The sequence below is a fragment of the Garra rufa genome, chromosome 13, assembly GCF_049309525.1.
Source record: "Garra rufa chromosome 13, GarRuf1.0, whole genome shotgun sequence".
Lineage (NCBI taxonomy): Eukaryota > Metazoa > Chordata > Actinopteri > Cypriniformes > Cyprinidae > Garra > Garra rufa.
In genome coordinates this window covers 23,302,727-23,326,840 of record NC_133373.1, presented here as the reverse complement: position 1 = coordinate 23,326,840, position 24,114 = coordinate 23,302,727, and the positions used below count along the sequence as shown (strand labels likewise).

Below are 24,114 nucleotides of genomic sequence, written 5' to 3'. Positions count from 1 at the left end.
AAAAACAGCTAAAACCAGCCTAGGCTGGTTGGCTGGTCTTAGCTGGTTTAAGCTGGGAGTGGCTGGTTTTAGCTGGTGGTTTCCCAGCCTGACCAGCTAAGACCAGCCTGGAAAAGTGGACAAAACCCCTCTAAAACCAGCCTGCCTTCCAGCTATGACCAGCTAAAACCAGCCAACCAGCCTAGGCTGGTTTTAGCTGTTTTTTTCACCAGGGATAAAAATCCTGCCATCATTTACTCACCCTCAATTTTTACTAAACCTATATTAAGTGAAAGCCAGTGGGGTTTATTGTCGTTTTGGACCCCACTAACTTTATTGTACAAACAAAAACAGTTAAAACATTATTTTAAAAAACAAACTAATTATATATAGTATATGTATTTCACTGAGGAAAATAAGTCATATGGGTTTAGAATGACATGAGGGTGAAGAAATAATGACATAATTTCACCTTCTGGGAGAACTATTCTTTTTAATATTACTTAGGAGCTGAAATGAAACAAACAAAAACAGTGGTACTCCGTATCTCATCTTTATATCAATAAATGGTGCAAATTTGAAAAGATAGAGGGTTAACAGAGTAAAAGCAGTTATGAGTTTCTGAATGTTTTGCATGAGACAAACTAGACAGTTCAAAATGATTTTGGGCAATTGTTTCCTCCTGTTAAACAGACCAAACTGAGAGAGTGATTGATACGAAGCCTGTTGTTTCTTTCAAAACAAGCACAGAATGAATCATTCATTTAAAATTGTTCTAAATTTGTCACTGCTGGTCTGCATTAACAAAAAAAGGTGTGCTTTTCAATATTCCACTCTACTGTCCAATATCTGAAGCAAATTGAACCATTTCTATAATTGAAAAGAAACAAGCAATTATCAATGAGAATAATTTTCAATTGTTAAACCACATTTCAGGCATAATTTCAAATCAGATGATTTTGATGTACCAGCAAGGTGAATATGACATTTATTGCCATCAACATTAAACAAATCAGTGCAAACTAACTAATTTGGACTGAAATGATGCTGCCTGACAAATGCACCACCAGAACCCTAGGAGTTTTTATATACTGCAAATATGCCAAAAATTGTTACAGTATACTAGCATGCAGACCAGTTAAGAAAGAAAACAACACTACAGGATCTGCACAATGCAAAAAGGAATAATACAATGTGTTTGTGTTTGTCAGTCTGTGGGTTTTCTGAACATGGATTGATTGTGTCTGTCAAAGGCACATTTTAACACGTCTGGTGCACTGGAGATCATTTCTTTATACTGAAACTCATAACTGTGTCACATACAGGGAAAACAGACAAGTGCCCTTCTCTTAGAAACCATTAAAATGAAAACTTACAGCATACATTCACAGGTAATAAAGAAAAAAAAACAACAGCCGCCACAATGATGATAGTAAAACACGCTTCAAGATAGACCGTACGTGTATAGATAAATAATCTGTTTGCTTTTTTTCAACGTTTCGAGAACCCCTTTCCTTTCACAGTCGTCGTAGATCTTGCATTGCAGACCAAAGTTAACCACAATTAATGTGCCTTAAAAGGTACAAAGACAATGTTATTTGGTAATTTCAAAATACCACAGTAACGCATTCCTCTTACAATGAAAAAGAATAAATGAATGATTGAAAGAGTGAATAAAAGATCATGAAATATGCATGTGATGTGCCTAAAAAGAAAAAAAAAAAAAAAAAAAAAAGATTTGCTAAAGTGCAAACCAGAAGTAACCCATCCCACACATACTGTAAGCAAAAACGCTCCAAAATACAGCTGGTAATACTGATTTAAATAATAACCGAGTCATTTTTTTCTTCTTTTAAAACAGAGAAGCAGACTGCTACACTGACAGAATAAATGTACACGGGAACCATCAGCCAACACTTTTCCACCTCCTAAAGCGGTGTGAAGAACAGCACAGGGGTGGTTTTCTTTCTCAGGCTCAGTTTGAGGTGTTCTGATCCCTCCCTGCAAAGCTCGCACACAATCCTCTGAACGATGAAGCGCTAGAGTCCCGTCCCGTGCATGAAGATAAAGGATGGTGGAGAGGAGCTGGCAGATTCGACCCTTTGCTATGAGGAAACGGTTACAGGATTCAGAGAGCCGTTACGGCTGTAGAATTTAGAGAACGCTTCCTCCAGCACAGTAGTGAGACGTGGCTGATCCCCCTTGACAGAGGCAGAAAAAAAAAATATATTAAAACTAAATGGCACAGGAACAGAAAAAAAAAAAAAAAAATCTAATATAAAGGGTTAGTTTATCCAAAAATGAAAATTAGCCCATGATTTATTCACCCTTCAGGCATGCTAGGCGTATATGACTTCCTTCTTTTAAACAAATCCAATCAGAGTTATATAAAAAAATGATCCTGGCACTTCCAAGCTTTACAATGGCATACACTCTTAAAAATAAACGTGCTTCACGATGCCATAGAACAGGGATCATCAAATCTGGCCCACGAGATCCATTTTCCTGCAGAGTTTAGCTCTAATCAAACACACCTGAGCATGCTAATCAAGGTCTTCAGGATCATTAGAGAATCACAGGTAGGTGAGTTTGATCAGGGTTGGAGCTAAACTCTGCAGCGCATTGGCCCTCCAGGGTAAGATTTGAGGAACCCTGCCATAGAAGAACCTTTTATGTCTTAAATGGTTCCATAAAGAACCTTTAACATCTGAAGAACCTTTCTGTTTCACAAAAGGTCCTTTGTGGCAAAACAAGGTTCTTCAGATTATGTAAAGGTAAGAAAGAGATGGTTCGTTAAAAAAACTTTGAATGGTTCTTAGTGGAACCAAAAATGGTTTGTCTATGGCATCGCTGTGAAGAACCTTTTAAAGCACACTTATTTTCAGGAGTGTAGGCGGGTGTTTCTCTTCATCAGTCCAAAACAAGTCCAATAAAGAGCATCCATCCATAATAAAAAGTGCCTCACACGCCTCCAGGGGGTGAATAAAGGCCTCCTGTAGCGAATCGATGCGTTTTTGTAAGCAAAAAAATTCATATTTAAAACGTAAGACTCACTTTAATCTAGCTTTCGCCAACTGGTCATACTGGAAGCAGCTTCAGGAAAACCAGTCTCCACTTGGTTTATATCGAAATCCTGACTTTTTTTTTTTTTAATTTACAAATCCTCATTTTGAACTTCTAATTTGTGAGTCGTGACCTTTGTTTTGTATTGATCTCTCCACGGCAAGTTCACGTTCATCACTTCTGTGCGGAGCATGCGCAATTTGTCATCTGCCTGGAGCTTCTTCTGGGTATGACCCATTGGTGGAAGCTAGATTAAAGTGATTATTGTGTTTTAAATATGGATTTTGTCTTACAAAACTGCATCGATTCACTACAGGAGGCCTTTATCCACCCCCCAGTGCCGTGTGAGACACTTTTTATTATGGATGGATGCACTTTATTTGACTTGTTTTGGACTCATGAAGTGAAACACCCGCCTATGCCACTGTAAAGATTAGAAGTGCCAGGATAATTTTTAATATAACTCTGACTGGATTCATCTGAAAGATGGAAGTCATATACACCTAGAATCCCTGAAGGGTGAGTAAATTATAGCTAATTTTCATTTTTGGCTGAACTAACCCTTTAAGTCAAAAATTAATAGGGAACTAAAAAAAAAAAAATGCAGCAAAGCAGATCTGAAATCCTAGTATAGATCAAATAAATAATTTGAAAAGAAAGTTGATGTAAAAATCTGAATTAATTATTATGCAGGGTCAGGTATTAAAAGCACAGAGAGATAAAAGGGAAAAAATGCTGAAGTTACACAGATGGTACAGCAGAATTCCTTACAAATGTGCCAAATCAGACAGATGACAATACCAGTGAGATGAACTGAGAGAATTTCTTGCTTGTAGTTAAGAAAGAGCATTTACTGCTCATCGAGACCGGGAAAAAAATCGAGGAAAACCACTTTAAATGAAGAAAACTGGCTGTGAACAACAGCAAATAGTTTTAATGATACTACCTAACAAAAAGCCATGGTAGTACTGATGGAAAAGCTGCCGTATGCTAATTTGCACTAGTGTTATAGTGCCAAGCTCTATTGTGGTATTCTCTGTGAGAGGTCTGGCCCTGGTTTGTGCATTAACAGAGGAAGTTTTCATGTCTGATTTTTGGGTATGTCTGATCCATGGACTCTACTCAGTGTGCTGTTTTACTGATTAGCTCACACTGTTTGTCACTTTTCTTACTCTTCCAGGAATCAGCCACAGCTGATCCAAACCAGTGTTGTTTTTGACAACCATCTTAGATTTAGTCTTAGTCTTTTGGACTAAAATGCTTCTTAGTTTTAGTCAAATTTTAGTCACTTCTATATGTAATAGTTTTAGTCCAATTTTAGTCGACGAAAAGTCAAAAAGGTTTTAGTCTAGTTTTAGTCAAAAAAAGGGAAAAAAGTAGTCTTTTAACAAATTAATGTAGGTCAGTAAGTATTTTGCTGTTGGGTAGTGTCACTTGTAAGTTCTGAAAATAGCAGATCTATAGTTCAACACAATGTGAGCTTCCGGATCGACTATTTTCACCAATAATTACAATAATGAAGGAATGTTTTAGAACATAAAAGACAAACAAGGATGGAATGCTAAACGGCTTGCCATACTAGTATAGCAAAGAGTATTTAATGCTAAAACGGCTTGCCATAGCGTCAGATACTTTTTAAGTTTTAATTGGCATGCACAATAAGCAGAAATCTCATGCATTTTAAACGTCTGACGGACCACCCACTAACATTTTCGTCTATTCTCGTCTCGTCAACGAAAACTCACACACGTCTCGTCATGTTTTAGTCATCAACAAGCCATTTTTATCTCGTCATCGTCTCGTTATCGTCATGAAAAAAAGGTGGCGTCAACGAAATGATTTCGTCATCGTTGACGAAAACAACACTGATCCAAACATCTGAAAAAACTCCAAACTACAAACTCCTCAACTGAATTATTGATTGGAAACATTTTATTCTGAATGCTGGCACTAACTCGTGCTTAGTAAATTTGAACCGGGTGACAAATGTTTTTTTAAAAAGAGTCATTAATGGAACATTGTGTGATCTCGCCAATACTGGCTAAACGCAGTAACCATGCCAACAATGAAACTGGATGAAAAAAAAAAACAATTCTGATTGACATCTATTCTCACAGTCCATTATCTTTAAGTCTTTTCTGTGATAGATTAATTTTGCTTAATTATGTTCAGAGATTTAATTTCAGTTATTGATGACACATTTAAAGGATAATTCACCCAAGAATGAAAATTCTGTCATTAATTACTTACCCTCATGTTGTTCCAAACCCATAAGACCTTGATTCATTTTTGGAATACAAATTAAGATATTTTTGATAAAATCCCGAGAGCTTTGCTGATCCTGCATAGATAGCTACACAACTACCACGTTCAAGGCCCAGAAAGGTAGTAAGGACATTGTTAAAATAGTCCATGTGACATCAGTAGTTCAACTGTAATATTATTTAGCTATGAGAATACTTTTTGTGCACAAAGAAAACAAAAATAACTACTTTATTCAACAATTTCTTCTCTTCTGTGTCATTCTCCGCCACGCATTCACAGAAGTACCACAACACATTAAGAAACTGTTGAATAAATTCTAAATGTTTGTTTTCTTTGCGCACAAAAAAGTATTCTCGTACCTTCATAAAATTATGGTTAAACCACTGCTGTCACATGGACTATTTTATCAATGTCCTCACTAACTTTCTGGGCCTTGAACGTTTCAGTTGCATTAGTCTATGCAGGGTCAAAAAGCTCTCGGATTTCATCAAAATATCTTAATTTGTGTTCTGAAGATGAACGAAGGTTTTACAGGTTTGGAAAGACATGGGTAATTAATGGCAGAATTTTCATTTTTAAATGAACTATTCCTTTAATTTACACTACTGTTCAAACATTTGGGGTCTGGAATTTTTTTTTTTTTTTTTTTTTGGTGTTTTTGAAAGTTTCAGCATTATCATTACTTTAGTCTTCAGTGTCACACAATCTTTCAGAAATCATTCTAATATGCTGATTCGCTGCTCAAAAACATTATCAATGTTGAAATCATTTGTGCACCTTAATATTATTGTGGTGACATGAAACAGTGATACATTTTATTTTAAAGAAAAGAAAGAACTGAGTTAACACTTTTAGTGTCACCCCCCATTTTTGAACATAGACGTGAACATAGTAGTGCACTATCCAAACTTAAATTGTTATAATTCATGAACACTTTGGAATACAATCCTAAGGTTGGACTCTTTTTTTAAGAAGACAATCTGCAAATTACGGCAGAAAGTATCAATATTTTTTAATCCAAAACTTCTATAAAATTAAAGCCTTATGTCTAAATAAGTTATGTTCCGAATTAGAAGTTGATAAAAACAAATGTGAGGTTCCTGTGAGATTTTAGTGTGTTTTACCACAAACAGCCACCAGGCGCCATCAAAACCTTTATTGAACTTTTTATGCAATTTTCTGTCACATGTCTAAATTTGCCTGTCAATATTACATCAAAAAATAACCACCAAATATGAAATCTTGAGACTTTCCGACAATATGTATTTTGTGAAGATTATAAAAAAATGATTCTAAAAGACCATAATATATTTTGTAATATGACACTCAACTCCACCCACTAAGGGGAGAAGATCGCTAAAAGATTTTAAAGTACCATTTCCGATGAGAATGCAATGTCCGATTAAAAAATTATATATAATTTATGATGATTACTAAGTTATGTGATAAATAAAAAAGACAATCCCGTTGACACTTAAGGGGTTAATTTGAAATAGAAATCTGCTGTAACATGATGTCTTTACTGTATCTTATAAAAAAGGGTAATTTCTTTCAAAAAGGATGGGAGTGTACAGTCGTGGCCAAGTTTTGAGAATGACACAAATATCAGTTTTCACAAAGTTTGCTGCTAAACTGCTTTTAGATCTTTGTTTCAGTTGTTTCTGTGATGTACTGAAATATAATTACAAGCACTTCATACGTTTCAAAGGCTTTTATCGACAATTACATGACATTTATGCAAAGAGTCAGTATTTGCAGAGTTGGCCCTTCTTTTTCAGGACCTCTGCAATTCGACTGGGCATGCTCTCAATCAACTTCTGGGCCAAATCCTGACTGATAGCAACCCATTCTTTCATAATCACTTCTTGGAGTTTGTCAGAATTAGTGGGCTTTTGTTTGTCCACCCGCCTCTTGAGGATTGACCACAAATTCTCAATGGGATTAAGTTTCCAGGCCATGGACCCAAAATTTCAACGTTTTGGTCCTCGAGCCACTTAGTTATCACTTTTGCCTTGTGGCACGGTGCTCCATCGTGCTGGAAAATGCATTGTTCTTCACCAAACTGTTGTTGGATTTTTGGAAGTAGTTGCTGTTGGAGGGTGTTTTGGTACCATTCTTTATTCATGGCTGTGTTTTTGGCCAAAATTGTGAGTGAGCCCACTCCCTTGGATGAGAAGCAACCCCACACATGAATGGTCTCAGGATGCTTTACTGTTGGCATGACACAGGACTGATGGTAGCGCTCACCTTTTCTTCTCCGGACAAGCTTTTTCCAGATGCCCCAAACAATCGGAAAGAGGCTTCATCGAAGAATATGACTTTGCCCCAGTCCTCAGCAGTCCATTCGCCATACTTTTTGCAGAAGATCAATCTGTCCCTGATGTTTTTTGGAGAGAAGTGGCTTCTTTGCTGCCCTTCTTGACACCAGGCCATCTTCCAAAAGTCTTGGCCTCACTGTGCGTGCAGATGCGCTCACACCTGCCTGCTGCCATTCCTGAGCAAGCTCTGCAGTGTTTCCCCTACCATTATCTTAGGGGGGCGCCCCGCCCCCCCAACGGCACCCCCCGCCCCCCTTGAATGTCAAGTTCATTTTATTTTTGATATAGCGTCAGATCACAATAGAAGTCATTAAGGTTATCTTTCCTATAGAACAGGGCTATACATTGTTCTTTTATTAAACAAACTAAATTGCCTTGTGTTATTTATCTTATTTACACGAAGGCATGTCATTTCTGTCTTTACATGATCGCGTGTTTACAATGTCTCATCTGCGAAAACACAGACGGGATCGCGGACTCCATTCATAAAAACCGAATCTACTATAGCGCGAAATGCCACGTAAATTCGTCGATTTTTGGATTAATAAATCAAAAGTTGGTCTGTTACTTCATTCAAATCGCGATATGGACTAGTGTCTGTGAAAACTGAAATGCAAAAAGACCGTTTCAATATGAATCCTGCATGCTCCGTTTGCCTCTGTATGTATGAATGGTGGAGACGCGCTTTTACTACACGCATATACTGAAGCACACGTGACGCTCCCGCTAATTTTGGGCATTTGCATCTCGCATGAACAGATAAACTCAATATCCAAAGCTGCTGTGAGTGTCACTTTTACCGTTTCATTTGAGAAAACTAGCATCATAACATGCTGTACACACACAGAAACTTCAAGGCAACCTGTCAAAATAAAAGTAACATGTAACAGAACATTAGTCTTGTATTACTTTTGTACAGTATAATGTAGTTGTTTATATATTCCTATTTAAATAATTGACATGAAACAATATATATGATAAAAATAAATATAACAAGATTAACCACTTAATTGTAGAACAAATACTACAATTATTATTTAAATGTTAAATTATTATTATTTATTGATTTTAACAGTAAACCTCTGTTTGTTTGCCAAAAATTAAAAGGGTTTATTTTTCATTTGATTAAAAATAAATAAATGTTTATACTTTTAATTTGATTATGAGAAAAAATAATACACACAAGAATTAAAAAAAAAAAAAAAGCAAAAGTTGGTAGAGCCCTATTGTTCAAAATGTTAAAATAGAGAGTTTTGGACTTATTTTTCCACTGAATAAGTCTATAATAATGTTTTCGTTATTTCACAAAGTAGGGTAAAGTACCGGGAAAAAAAAAGTAACGTTGGCTACTGGCACCCAACCCCCTAAGCCCCCCCCCAACACTGGAAACCTAGGGGAAACACTGCTCTGCACTGGTGGCACTCAGATCCCGCAGCTGAATCCTCTTTAGGAGACGATCCTGGCGCTTTCTGGACTTTCTTGGACGCCCTGAAGCCTTCTTAACAAGAAGTGAACCTCTGTCCTTGAAGTTCTTGATGATCCTATAAATTGTTGATTTAGGTGCAATCTTAGTAGCCACAATATCCTTGCCTGGTGTTTTTGAAAGTTTCAGCATTATCATTACTGTGAAGCCATTTTTATGCAACGCAATGATGGCTGCACGCGTTTCTTTGCAGGTCACCATGGTTAACAATGGAAGAACAATGATTTCAAGCATCACCCTCCTTTTAACATGTCAAGTCTGCCATTCTAACCCAATCAGCCTGGCATAATGATCTCCAGCCTTGTGCTCGTCAACATTCTCACCTGAGTTAATAAGACGATTACTGAAATGATCTCAGCAGGTCCTTTAATGACAGAAATGAAATGCAGTGGAAAGTTTTTTTTCGGGATTAAGTTAATTTTCATGGCAAAGAAGGACTATGCAATTCATCTGATCACTCTTCATAACATTCTGGAGTATATGCAAATTGCTATTATAAAAACTTAAGCAGCAACTTTTCCAATTTCCAATATTTATGTAATTCTCAAAACTTTTGGCCATGACTGTATATTAAATCTTACCTCACTAATGAAGCCAAGCTGCACTAGTTCCACGGCCAACTCCTGTACATTTTCATCTAAAACACAAACAGAACACATTCTTAAGTTTCATCAATAAATCAACATTCTGCTGGTGGAAAGTGCTGTGTGTTGACAGTTCGCTTTTTTATAGTCAAAATTCTAATCTGAATCTGATGTACTTAAGTGCATCTGTACAACTCATGTTTTGGCAACAATTATTTCATAATTCACCAATAAGAACAGAAACAAGAACATTACACCAGAAACACTTTATGCAGGTACACAAATTTGACTTAATGCACATGGTCATTGTAAACTGCTTAATTCTTCTTAAAGGAGTTCCAGAATGAAAATTCTGACAATTACGTTTTTTTTTTAATGAAAACATTCAGGATTTTCCTCCACATAGTGGACTTTAATGGGAGTCAACAGGTTGACGGTCCAAATTGCAGTTTCAACACAGTTTCAAAGGGCTCTACACAATCCCAGCTGAGGAATAAGGGTCTTATGCATAAAAATGACTGGCCATTTTCTTAAAAAAACAACAAAAAAAAAATGTATATAATTTTTAACCACAAATTCTCATCTTGCAATAGCTCTGTGCGTCTTTACACATTGCGTAATCACAGTGGAAACGTTTAGCTCTTTGTCGTAGAGAGTAGGGGAGGGCGAAAAACATCCCATTTTCTCCTACAACTTCAAAATCATCCGTCATTGGGTTGAGGTTAAGCTAGTGCAAGACAAACATTTGTGGTTAAAAAGTACATAAATTTGTATTTTTCTTACAAAATGACTGATCGTTTCACTAGACAAGACCCTTATTTCTCAGCTGGAATCGTGTAGAGCCCTTTGAAGCTGCATTAAAACTGCAATTTGGACCTTCATCCCGTTGGCTCCCACTGAAGTCCACTACGGTGAAAAAAACAGGAATGTTTTCCTCAAAAACCTTAATTTCTTTCCGACTGAAGCAAGAAAGACATGAACATCTTGGATGACATAGGGGTGAGTAAACCTTCAGGAAATCCTCCTTTAACAGATTCTTGCATTTTTGTGGTGGCAACAAACATGTGTTTAATTAAACCAGATGTGTATTGAGGTAGCTAGCCTTAAACATGCTGACAGTTTAACTAAACTCAGCAAGCTTCTTGATTCTAAGCTTCTTGACTTGAAAGACAAAACCGACTGTGCTGATGCCCATTATAGCTGTGTCTCTTGCAGCTGAGAATGCAAGGCATACTTGTGCTTCATTCTGACACATTTCAGAACACAACGGCATGTGAAACCAAGCTGGGAAGTTTACATGCTTGTGCAGTGTGTGTTTGAGGCCTGATAAAGTACTCACTTGGTGCCAAATCACAACTCAAGTGTCGGTTCAGCTTATCTTCCAGTTTTAGCAGTAAGGTCAGCTATTAAAAAAAAAGAGCAGAGAAGAGTTATATACAGAATTATCATCTAACTTCAACATCATTACAGCAATAAAAAGGACAAAAGCTTACATGATGTTTTGCTCCTTCCTCCACAGGCTCAATGTTGCACTGCATTTGTACGACCTTAAAGGAGAGAGATTATCTTTAACACAAACATATGATGCTAAATGACTGCAAATCCTGTTGACTTTGACTGTAACCACCCATCTAGATTTGTTTAAGAGGGAAGTAGTAATACGCCACACAGAAACAGTCTGATGGACAGCGGGGGAAGGTGAGAAAACTGTGATTTATTCTTAATCATTGATAGTCGGTCACTGTCTCTTAAATCAGTCCATTTCTCACCTTCCTGGTCTCCAGCTCTGCAGGCTCAGGCGTAGGCGTTTTGACAGAGGGTGGCACGATAGGGGACTTGACAGCCTCTTGCTGAGGCTGCTGTGGGCAGGGCATGCCAAAGGCAGTCAGCGGATAGATCCCGTTCCTGCATCACGAGAACCAAGAGCACATGTTGATATTACATTTGTGCTTGTTTGAACATTGTGACTCCTTTAGCCAACAAAAATAGGTAAATTAGATTATTATTATTTTTTATCTCACCTCACATCTTCAAGAAACTTGTCAAGCTCCAAAGCAGGAAACTGTGAGAGTCTGATGGCAAAAAAAAGAAGAAGCCATTTACGTGGTATGACTGCATATTTGAAATCTAAAAAGAAGAACAAGGCATAATTGCATCACATGAGAAGACTCACTTTAGTTGGACCTCTTTCCTTTCCAAAATGACCTGGTTGGGGTCCATGTTCTTGGTAATTTCCTCTAAAGCATTTTCAGGGATCATGTCTAGAAGCCAAGAGGGAAAATGTTTCAATGTGTTTATTTTATTGTATTCCATTCATGAAGCTGACATAAAATGAAATGTCTGAATGATAATGAGATTAGCTCATGACTCACGCTGGTGACTGACGATACAGTGTGCAGCCAAGAGTTTCAAAAGAGGCACTTCAAACAGAGCTTGATTGAAAAGCAGCTCTCTGGCTGTGGGCCTCTTAATGGGGTCCACCTCCAGACACTTCTGAATTAACTCCTAAAACACACACACAGAGAAACAAGACAACTTTATATCCATTAGTATATATGCATTAAAAATAACATTATTATGTTGAAAAGTTGATTGGCTCTTATAGAGACGGTCAGTGTTATGAGTAAATGTACCATAGCTCTATCGTTTATTATACGTTAAAGAAATTATAATACACCATGTATTTTAACAATTTAGTTCAATAAAACCATATGTTTACTTGCTTTTGTATATGTATTTCAAGTAATTCAAAGGCTATTGCTTGCTTAGGTCTATTTTTATTACCACAAAACAATTAATTATAATTATCCGATTACTCGATTCATTGTCAGAATAATTGACCGATTACTCGATTAGCAAAATAATCATTAGTGACAGCCCTACTGTCAATCATAGCAATGACTCGTGGAACAATTTAGCGGATTCACTCATGTATTTTTCACACTCATGTTTGTCATTTCTGAAACAGTATAAGTGGAGGTTCGGTCCTTTTAGACAAACAAAAATTTTCTTCAAATTGTGAATGGATTATGTAGAGACACACGAGCAAAGGCACTCACCTTATAGCACAACTAACCACGCTTACTCACGTGAAAACTCATATAATTAATGCCTAACTATAATGACTAACAATTAATCTCTTATTTACACCATGTATATGCTTTTCTTCTTGTTATAATGGGAAGATCTGTGAGCGTGTAGAAGTCTGTAGACTTGCAAAAACAAAAATGAGTTCAGAGGGGATTCTGACTAACCTACAGTAAACACTTCTGATTGGCCATTGCTTTCAACAGAGATGCCTGTGATTGGCTTCAGTTCCCAACGTTGCAAAAACGGAGCACGTACACAAAAACACACAAGAATGTTTGAAAGCGGGGGACTTTCAAAAGGTTATAGAATTAACTTGGTACTACTGGTACCCCTTTAAAAAAAAAGTCAAAAATTAACTCACCAGATTTACACAAATCATACAATTAACCCAATTTAAATTCAAAATGGTGAATTTTGCCAAAAGTTGGCATCTCTGAAATTTTTAGGGGGAGGAAAAAAATAAATATCCAACGCATCTAACTATTTAAAAAAAGTTTTGTTTTTTAATAGGGTGTGATATGTTTTTGTAAGGAAATTCCAAGCATTCCAGGTGGTCAGGTGTTGTTTTAGTGCTACAATATGCATAAATCCTCATATTTCAGCTACACCGCAACACTCAAAATCACTGATTAATATTTCTGATGATTTAAATTTAGTTACATGCAACATATCATATAATAGTGTGGGGAAACAATCCAATTGAATTTACAAATTATTTGTTTTATTTGCAATCTGAAAGCCTGTTGCAGATATGCATATTCAGATTCCACATGCATCTCACCTTACTGAATAACTGAACAAAGAACATAACAAATATAATGTTACAAAGGATTAACATTTGAAATAAGGTTCTTTTGAACGATCTACTCATCAAAAATCCTTAACTTAAGAAAAATAATAAAGTTGCAAAAAAATTTTTACTGTATTTTTGATCAACTAAATGCAGCTTTCCTAAGCATAACAGACTCATTTAAATGGTAGTGCATCTTTAGTTGCTAAAAATTTTAATACAAATTTAAATACTCACTCTCTGCAGTGGGTCCTCCAGAGACTGGATGGCACTGTTAATGGCTTCTTGTGACACATATGAGGACTCTCCATTACTTTGGATTTCCAGCACAGCCATCTAAAACAGTGGGAGAAAAACCTGAATCACTGGTCTGGTCAGTCCACCACCCTGACGAATGATCAACAAACAGCACTCACCTCTAAGGCGCACATTCCAAAGGAATAGATGTCCACGGCTGTAGTGACACTGGCAACAGCTGAAGTAAATGAGGGAAGAAGACAAATTACACACAGTCATTTTTTACATAACAAGTGCACTGAAAAAACTCTGCAGAACTTAGATTTACCTCCATATTCTGGAGCAAAAAAGTGCAAACTCTTCTGTTCCTCCCGACATGTTTTCACATGGTTATTAATGGTGTCTGGGGCCACTACAAAAAGACAGAGAAACATCAGCAACAATAATAAAATGTGTAACACTTAAACAGTCATACTCAATGTGCTTCAGCCCACCTGAGCCAATTTTGATGAGTCCATTGTGCTGTATGAAAATGGTGTCACAGGTCAGGTTCCCATGGATAATGGGAGGTTCACATGAATGCAGATAGCTGAAGGAAGAACGGTGAGAAATCTGAGTGCAATAGGAGCTCTCCACAAGACGTATAGTGGAACATCAAAACAAAAAGAAATGGACAGCTATAACAGTCACAGAACATTCCAGTGTCAATGAGTAGGGCCCTATGATTTCCACAATAAATAAAGATGGAATTAATTAACAGTATAATGCGGAATGCCAAGGAAATGTGCCAACTTTTGGATGAATAAATCAAAAGTAGATCAGTACACTTAAATCAAAACCTCTAAAACTGCTGTTAGAATCACTTTATGAGTATTTTATGATTTCTTTTGAGAAAAACTATAGTCACATCATATACAAACAGAAACTAAAGATCTTCACAGCAACGTAATAAAAATTTGGTTTAACTGTGACAGAAATGTATTATTCAATGTAATAATAGCACTACTACTAATGATAAAATTATTATTATTAAGAACACTTTTTAAGGAATATTTACTAGGGATGCTCATATTGACCGTTTAACCGTTAACCGACAGTAAGAATTTTAACCGATTATTACTATCAGTTAAACGGTTTAAAAGGGTTTTTTTTCTATTCTTTTTTTTTTTTTTTTTACGTTTGCTGCATGGTGAAAGAAATAATGCTATTTGTAAGTTATCCGTTTACTCACGCGCAGTGTGGCTGTACAGACATATTTTGCTTCACCTTTACTTAGTAAACTGATGTAGTATATGCAACTCAATGGCAAGTGGCGTTATTGGGTTATCAGAGAGTGAATCCGTGAGTGAATGTATTCAAATTCTGAATGAATTATAGTCTAGAAAGTGCGCAATAGGCGCTCCCGTTACAATCACTGGAAAGCTATCACTCATCCTAGAGTAGTTCATCGCAATCTCATAAAGTTATTACAAAGTAATAAAATAACCTTTACACTGCACAATTAATCTCTTATTTATATAATGCCAACACTTTCTTTGTTTTAATAAGAGAGTTCGCGAAAGTGTAGAAATCAGCAAAACTGAAACCAGCACTTTGGTTGGTGAGTGGATTGTAACATAGCCTCCTCTGATTGGCCACAGTGTTAATCAAATCAACATATATGTCTGTGATTGGCTATTGGTGAACGCTGTAAAACACGCGCTTCTCCACACGCATATGACAGTGGATGGAAGTCCCGAACCGCAAATTGAAAGGGTTTTTGTGATGGTGTTTTTTTCGCGGATCTAAGAGTTAACAGGCAGCGGTCCTGCCTATCCATACAGCATGTGGACATGTTAAAAACTAGGCACACTGAGGTATTGGCTGGCCTGCTATATATTTTTATGTCCGACGAGAAGAATAAGACCGGTACAGTTCTTCAAAGCGCATAAAAGGATTCAGTGTGTTTTAGTTTTGTCATCTTAATTAGGTAGTTATTTAATTTATACATATTTAGTGTAGGCCTATTTATATTATTCTTTTTTTTTCATTCAGATTTTCTCTGTTCTCAGAACCGCTGCTGATGCGTGATAATTTAAGTATATGTCAATACAGTTTTTGTTGTTGCTCTGTATGCTGCTGTTTGCACGTTAAAATAAAACATTTGTTTGTATTTTTAATGTATCATCACAGATACTCGTGCATTCTATTTTTATTTTAAACTAATTTATTATTCTAATTTTATCAGTTAACGGTTAATGTTCGGATAACGAGCAGCGGTTGTCGGTCAGGAAAATTAACCGAAATGAGCATCCCTAATATTTACAAAAAATAAATATTTACTAGAATGTATTTACCAGATAAAATGTAAATACACAGTATTTCTAAAAAAAGATATATAATAATAATAATAATAATAACAACAATAATAATAATAGCATATTTCTATTTAATGCTATGTCAGCATCTTACAATAAAAAATAAAAAATACTAGTATAACAAATACAATAAAAACCAGCAAACAAACACAAGTTATATTACACAAGATTTTTTTACATTAACATTTGATAAAAGTTCTAAAACTTTTTCTAGCAAAATTATACTAATAAATTTTTTACATGTATTAAAAGTGAGACAGTACAATAAAATATGTTTTAATAATAAATAAAATAATAATAAATGCTCATATCATAAATTATATGATAAAAAACATCTCTAATCAATTAATTTTAAAAAAAGATAAATAAAAATGGAATCCAGAAAATTAATGGAAAACACAGAATTAAAAAAATTAAACGAGAAAAATATGAAACGTATTTTATAGGGCCTTAAAAATATAATTTTTGCTAAGTGTTTAATTGCTGTTAAATTGTCTAAGTTTTCAAGTTTCATGATTTAAATTAATTGCTTTTTGATTCAGATTTTTACTATTTAACCATTAGCCATTAAAACAAAGTCTAGAAAATAAAACATGGGAAAAAATTAATTTAGGAAAAAATTTAACGAATTTCATAGGGCCCTAAATGAGGAATTTTGTTCCAAATATATTGCCATTTTAGTGTTTGAACAAATGAAAAGAAAAAACAGAGAAAAGTACACACACCTTAAGGCAGATAATATCTGAGTACACCAGCGTTTCCATGCCTAAAAGAGTCCCAAAAATAGTTAATGCCATCTTAGAAAACAAGTCTGCACCTGACTGTTATACTACAGCAGACCGTTTCATTAATCCCAACTAATAATACACTCACTGAAACTAAAACATGAATAACAGTATTACTAATCTAGGAATGCACCAATCCTAATACTGAACAACATGATAAACAAAGCAATGAATGCAGCAAAAACATAAAAGACCTAGAAGCATAAAACAAATTAAGCTTTGACCTATTGCACGTTAAAAAGTAATAAATGCACATTTGACATTAGTAATAATATTGTACCAAAAAGCAACTACCATTCTGTCTAAAAAAATATATAATAGTAGAGTTTTAAACAAATTTGATCTGGGCGATACTGATCTGGCAAAGTCAACCATGACTAACATTCAAGCAAGTAATTCGAGACAAAGATGTGTATTAGTCTGCAGTGCATTTTGTCTCAACAGCTCTTTTGTCTATTCGTCTAAATAGACAAAGAGCAGCAATCTTACCTTTTCATTCATAGTCTTATGATTCTTCTTTGTCTTCTTTAGAAACTGCTTCAGGCTCCCAGAAGACATGTACTCTGTAATGAAAATAACCTGAAGGGGTGACAAAAAAAATGATTAAACTCCAAAAATGGACATTTTTAATATTCCTGTTGTTGCGTTTCATACCCTGGCTCGGTTCTCCTTCACATCTGCCCAGTACTTGTGAAACTTTACTATATTCAAATGTTCCAGCTGGATGAGGTTATCAAACACCGCTTTCACTTTTTCCTAAGAAACATAAAAAAAAGCAGATTAAGTTAACCTTGAGGGAGCTGTTTGACAGAAATATGTAACATCTTGATTTTTAGAGGAACAGGTTATTATAATAAAATACTGAACTCTCATTTTATTTTATTATGCAATAACAACAAACTTATTTAAAAGAACAAGGGAAAAACTTCATTGCTTTTTATAGCTGGACGCACTGCACTAGTCACATGTGCTTATGGGAAATGATATCAGCAGTGTAGACGGCAAAGCCTGTCAAAACGCAACCTCTAAAATTACTTATTGAATTCCACGAAGAGCGTCTGCCAAGCAGAACGGAGCGCAGTATGTGGACTGGCCAAACAGATGGCTGTCCACAACTCTATGCCAGGCATTAATGAATCGAGTTTGATTAAAAGCGCTCACGGGCAATGACAGAGTGAAGTATGCTATATTAGAAAGAGGGGAATGACCTTTTTAATAAGAGATAGTTGCATAAGCACAAAGAATGCTTTTCCTACAATACTTTTAATAAGTAGCTGAAGGCTCTGAGGGAGAATGCCGTTTCCTTAAAGGCTTGGCAGCAAACAGGTCAGACCACTTTGTGTAAGGAGCTTACACCCAAGAAATGAAGGCAAGTACACTCATTCTGTGAAGCAATCAAGCTGTCCAAACACTCATAGTTAAATACTCACTGGTATTGCTAATTCCCAGCTTAACATGTTAGTAAGCAAGAACACAGGAAGCAATAGAGTTGAATCTGCAGCTATGTTTGGAGATAATTATCACTGGTGAACTTTCACACAGATTATGCTTATATCACGTGTTTAATGCAAACTATCAGTTCATTCATACCAGTTACAACTACACAAGTCAATGTGATATCAAAACTGACCCTATTTACTTTAAAGAAGAAGTTTACTTCCAGAACGAAAATGTACAGATGATTTACTCCTTTGTCATCCAAGACGTTCATGTCTTTCGTTCTTCAGTCGTAAAGAAATTATGTTTTTTGAGGAAAACACTTCAGGATTTCTCTCCATATAGTGGACTTCTATGGTGCCCCCGATTTTGAACTTCCAAAGTGCAGTTTAAATGCAGCTTCAAATAGACAATACCGTAATAAATCAATTATGTGCCTCCAACGGCTGCATTTACATCAATAATAGCTCATTCTAAATAATAAGGCATTACATTTTCTTCAAACGTTGTGGTCTGAATACCTGTCCTTATACTATATATCTTGTTGTAAATAAAAAAAGTAAAACATATTCGTAACAGCTTTGCAGGTGGTAGGTAAAAGGGGAGTGGCCATTAAACGACTGGTGAAACACCGTGAAGAAAGGTCGGGTCTGTAGCCTATACCAGGGGCGGAGTGGCAATCGGGACGACCGGGACTTTTCCCAGCGGCCGGCCGAAGAATTTAAACAGCGGATCACAAATTGAGCGGGCACGAGGCGAACGCGACCGGCCTGTTTACACTCTGTGTAAAGGGAGCAGCACATCTTATAACGTTAATCGATATTTGTCAGTGAGTACAAGATTGCAGCAAATCCTCCAGTCTATGTTTGTAATCTCTCTTTACTTTCGACCCGTGATCATTCAAATCTAAAGGTCATTGTACACTGAGTCCGATTTTCGTATGCGTTTTTTTTTTTTGTTTTTTCATAATCGCCATCCTTATCAAAATGCTTATTATGGATGCGAAAATGCAGAAAATCAAACACGATCCGATTTTTTTTTAATGACGGACGAAAGTTTCAGAGGCAATAAACTCGATTAACATAACCTGTATTTTTTTTTTACGTGCAAAAATCTCGGACTCGTGTGCAATGACATTAACTCCAGCAGCTCGTGTTGGATGCAGGGTTGCCAAGTCCGCGTTTTTCCCCACAGAATTGGTCTACTTTTAAACTGTTGCCATGGGTTGATTTCCCCCAGTTATTTAAAGGTTTTAAATATTGCAGAAATTAAATTTCAATAATTTTTTTTTTTTTGTACACTGTTAAGTAAGATCTTTAGGTTTTTTGCAAAATAAATATGTTAAGAATGCATACTCTCCCATGTCTCTTTTTGAAAAGGATACCTACCATTTGATTATTATATTATAAAAATATTAACTTTATTCACATACTTAAGGGACAGGACAGACTACTCCTCCCAAAATGTACCAAAAAAAGTAATACCGTGATATTATATCGTCACCGTTCAAAAGATGACAAATACTGTGATATTAATTTTAGGTCATATCGCCCACCCCTAGCTTCAAAGAAGGGTCTTATCTATAGAAATGATTGGTTGTTTTCTAAAAAAAAAAAAAAGTATAATCTAGCTTGTGATGAGCATGCGTACTCTGTGGACCCAGGTTCAATACAGTTTTTGTCCTCATTTTCTCCTCCAACTTCAAAATCGCCGCAGAGGTACAAATCCAGTATTAGTAAAGTTATAAGTAAAGATTATCAAACGCTCTTTACAAAAAAAGTTAAAACAGCAATGACGATTTTGAATTTGGAAGAGAAAATGAGATCAACCTACCCTAACTGTTTTGAACCAGAATACAAAGAGTAGAGGCAGTGATAGACAAGACAAGCATTTGAGATTTAAAAGTATATAAAATGTAATTTTATAGATATGCTAGATAAGGCCCTTCTTCCTTTGAAGCTGCATTTTGGAAGTTCAAACTCGCGGGCACCATAGAAGTCCACTATATGAAGAGAAAAAAAAAAAAAAAAAGACAGACATGAACATCTTGATGACAAGGGGGTGAGTAAATGATCTGTAATTTTTTGTTCTGGAAGTGAACTTCTCCTTTAATGCATATTTCCTTATAAACATTAAGAGTTTTCTTGAGAGAGAACTCACGAAGGCTGCATATTTAATAAAAAAATTTGAGTTTAATATTGTGGAATCATTATAAATTTAAAATAATTTTTCTATTTTAATGTATTTCCATGATGGCAAACATGAATTTTCAGCAGCCAATCAGTCACATGAGCCTTCAAAAAACATTATAATATGCTGATTCGGTGCTCAAAAAATCTCATTATTATTGATGTTGAAAACATTGATAACCATTGCGCTGCTTAATATATGAACGGAACTCATGATTTTTTTTAAAAATCTTTTTTACATAATAAATGTATTTACTGTCACTTCTGATCAATTGAATGCATCCTTGTTATCCAAAAGTATCTATTTCTTTTAAATAAATAATATTGACCCCAGACTTTCTTCACAATCTTCATTTGAAGCAGCTATCCATCAGAATGACATTATTTAGGTGTTAGCTATTGGACATACTTAAAATAGATATGAAGGCATGTTTTTGCATACTTGCATTCAATCTGATTCCAATATTATATGTAACTGATGCATAAAATCAAGTCACACCTAGGGATGTCACTAACAATTATAACAGTAATATTTAGTAATCTGTCAATTATTCTGATGATTAATTGAGTAATTAGATAATTATAATTAATTGTTTTGTGATAATAAAAATAGACCTAAACAAACAATACCCTTAAAATTTATATATATAAAAATTTAAATGAAGTATCGAAGGCAAGTAATTACATTGCCACAACTTTATTGAATAAAACTGTTAAAAAAAATACATAAATGTATTATAAACAATAGAACTAATAGAACATTACGCATTATAACAAATGACTGCAGATGTTTTTACACTTTACTGCATGATCTAACCGTTGTTTAATATTATCTCAACTTATCTCAACTTTGGGTTTCTTTACAGTAGAAATTCCACAGCCACTGTAATTTCTTGAATATGTGGACATCAAAATGTGAGGGTTTGTGTTTTTATTTTGAAATTCTGACGAACAGTTTGCATATTGAGAAAAATACTGATGTGTTTGCATAGGTTTATACATAAGTTTGTGCGGAGCAGCATTTACTCTGAACTGAGCTGTTCTAAGATGCATGTAAATGTAAATAATTAACGTGCATATATTAAACCAGCATTGCATATATTTATTTAGTTGAATTGTAGCGTTTGTGAATTATTATTCTTTATTGTGATTTTTTAAGCCTTGGAAAACTGTCTAATAATGCATTTCATGGGTTCTCATCTGTGAAATGCGCTACTTCCGGTATTTTTGAATTGCAGTCGAGGATTTTTTTAAATCAAGTACTCGAATTGAATTGAGGAATCATGAAAAATCTTTGTTGAATATTATCAAAGCTTCAGCCAGCATTTCAAAGAGAATTCAGCAGACTTTACAACTATCGGTCTGCAAATCTTTTTCAAAGAAACAACGAAGCAGGCACACAATTAGTAGTTTTACCTCTTGTAGCTTGAAGTTCTTCCGTTCAGAAAACATGACCTCATTCCACACCACCTCCACACCTTCTTCTGTGTCCATGGCAAGATAAGCATTGTCGATACCTGGGACATTACGCTGGTTAACCTGTTAGGAAGTGGAACATTCTCAATGAATAACAACTTAAATTTTGTCCGTTCTTTACACAAAGCTACTGAAAGACTATTTATGTACTTCTTCTCTCCGTTTCTGCCAGCGTCCACAGGGGCTTTCCTCTAAAATCTCAGATTCATCTTCACTCTCCTCCTCCTCATCCTCAGTTGCAGGTGGTGCAGGCTGTGTTACTGTGGACACTGGAGGTGACACTGACGAAACCCCCTGGCCGGTAGGCGGCGAGGCTGTAGACTCAGACTTCGTGTCCATAGTGGATGCAGTCGCAGGTGTGGCGTTCTGCTTTCCTTCTTCTGACATCACTGACTGATAACTGACAGCCCGGTCCTGAACCGTCACAGGAAAAGAAGTCTGGCTGACTCACACCTCAAAGGCAGGAGGCAGAGAGCTGGAAAATCAACAATGATTCATCAGAGTATAAACGGCAATCATAAACAAAACAAGTATGTATTAAAGATAAATACGACGCCTTTTACACCTTTTGATCTATTATTTTTTCATCACCTCACAACTAATAATTCGAACATGTATTTACTATGTACATTTCCATGCTTTTAATGTTTTGTTGACCTCCCTGGCTGTTTTTCATGGCTGTAGGAACGCAAAAATTTATGAAGATGATTGTAAACAAAATACTGGTAGAGTGACACTTTTCAGGTTAACTGTATATGATATCCCATGTATTTTAGGGATTTTAAATGTGCCCAAATCTCAAATGAAAGGCAACCAGGAAAACACATTCACTCTGAAACACTAAAAAAGTCTAAACAAACAAAATAAACTGAATCAGCTCTTAAACTGTCAGTTTCATTTAAAACTAAGGTAATTTTGACCTCCAAAATTGTATAAGACCGTAACAGCTGTTGAAGCATGAGCAGACACACGCTTTGGTGATGTTTTCATCTTTTCTCTCTCCTCACAGTCCTGTCCTTAGTTCAACCCAGGCCTCGGTTTATGCTCAAGCATTCAAAAGAGACCACAGCTGACTATCCCCTCTCACAGATAAGACACAAACACAACAAATACAACACATTGCTCCCCACCATATAAACAGCAATGCCGGTTATCTTACTTTAGACTATCCTGAGATAAGCGGCGTCGCCAGCTCGCCGGAAGCAGCTAGTCGATGGTAGCCGGGGACACGGAGGAGGAAAATCCCCAGACAATGAGAAAAAAAAAATGATATATCCTCAAACAATATGAGTCCGTGTTGGAGTGTAGCTGTCGAGGGGAGAGTTAGTGGTCAACAGAAATCCCAAGATATGAAATGACTGTTCAATTTCCCCTTTGCCGACTCGCGAGTGAGAAGCAAGCAGCGCAGCTCCGCGGCCTCCGGAGCCTTCGCGATTATTATAACGTTATCTAAATAATCTATTTCCTTGGACGATATGATCAATGTTAAATAGAGTAATTGAAATACCAAACCGTTCCAACCAGTAAAATCAGCTAAAACAGAATACAAATATTACAGGCTGACAGATTTGATGCGATACTCAGATAGCCGCGGATGCTACACTCCCGGATGTTCGCGCAGATATTCCTCACAGAACGATTTGTTTCTCCGTATCGCTTAAATATTACGACACGAATGGACTCAGATTAATTAAACGTCGATATCCCTGAAAAGCTACAGGTAAATGACGACAGCTCCGAGTTTTGTGGTGCGCTGTTGCTTATTCCTGTATGAACCGCTCTGTCGTTTATTCAGCGAGTGTAAATTCAGGACCAAATTCACACAGCGCCATCTGCTGGATGACATCATTCTGACACCTTCATTATTTAACCCTCAGTGACCGATGGGGGAATTTAACACACATTTATTCGTTGGATATAAAATTAACTACATACTGTATCTAGAGGTATTATTATATATGATGTATTTCTATACTTTATGATATATATGATATGTGTGCCACATGTAGGCTTACCTTACATGGACATATGATATGATTGTACAGAACACCTCTAAATACA

At 35.9% G+C, this 24,114-nt stretch overlaps 1 protein-coding gene across 1 annotated transcript; it reads right to left on the bottom strand.

Annotated features, from left to right (window-relative positions):
- Positions 1 to 452: 452 nt before the first annotated feature.
- On the bottom strand, positions 453 to 23,836 carry nrbp1 (nuclear receptor binding protein 1). Its single transcript, XM_073816716.1, has 18 exons — positions 23,213 to 23,836; positions 22,204 to 22,528; positions 21,994 to 22,116; positions 17,606 to 17,707; positions 17,441 to 17,530; positions 16,892 to 16,932; positions 14,304 to 14,398; positions 14,138 to 14,221; positions 13,989 to 14,047; positions 13,810 to 13,908; positions 12,065 to 12,197; positions 11,866 to 11,953; positions 11,714 to 11,764; positions 11,462 to 11,597; positions 11,186 to 11,239; positions 11,032 to 11,095; positions 9,690 to 9,745; positions 453 to 2,180 (listed from the first exon to the last, which is right to left on the bottom strand). Exons 2-18 carry the CDS (start codon positions 22,438 to 22,440, stop codon positions 2,085 to 2,087), a joined length of 1,608 nt encoding a protein of 535 aa, XP_073672817.1. The 5' UTR covers positions 22,441 to 22,528; positions 23,213 to 23,836; the 3' UTR covers positions 453 to 2,084.
- Positions 23,837 to 24,114: the final 278 nt, after the last annotated feature.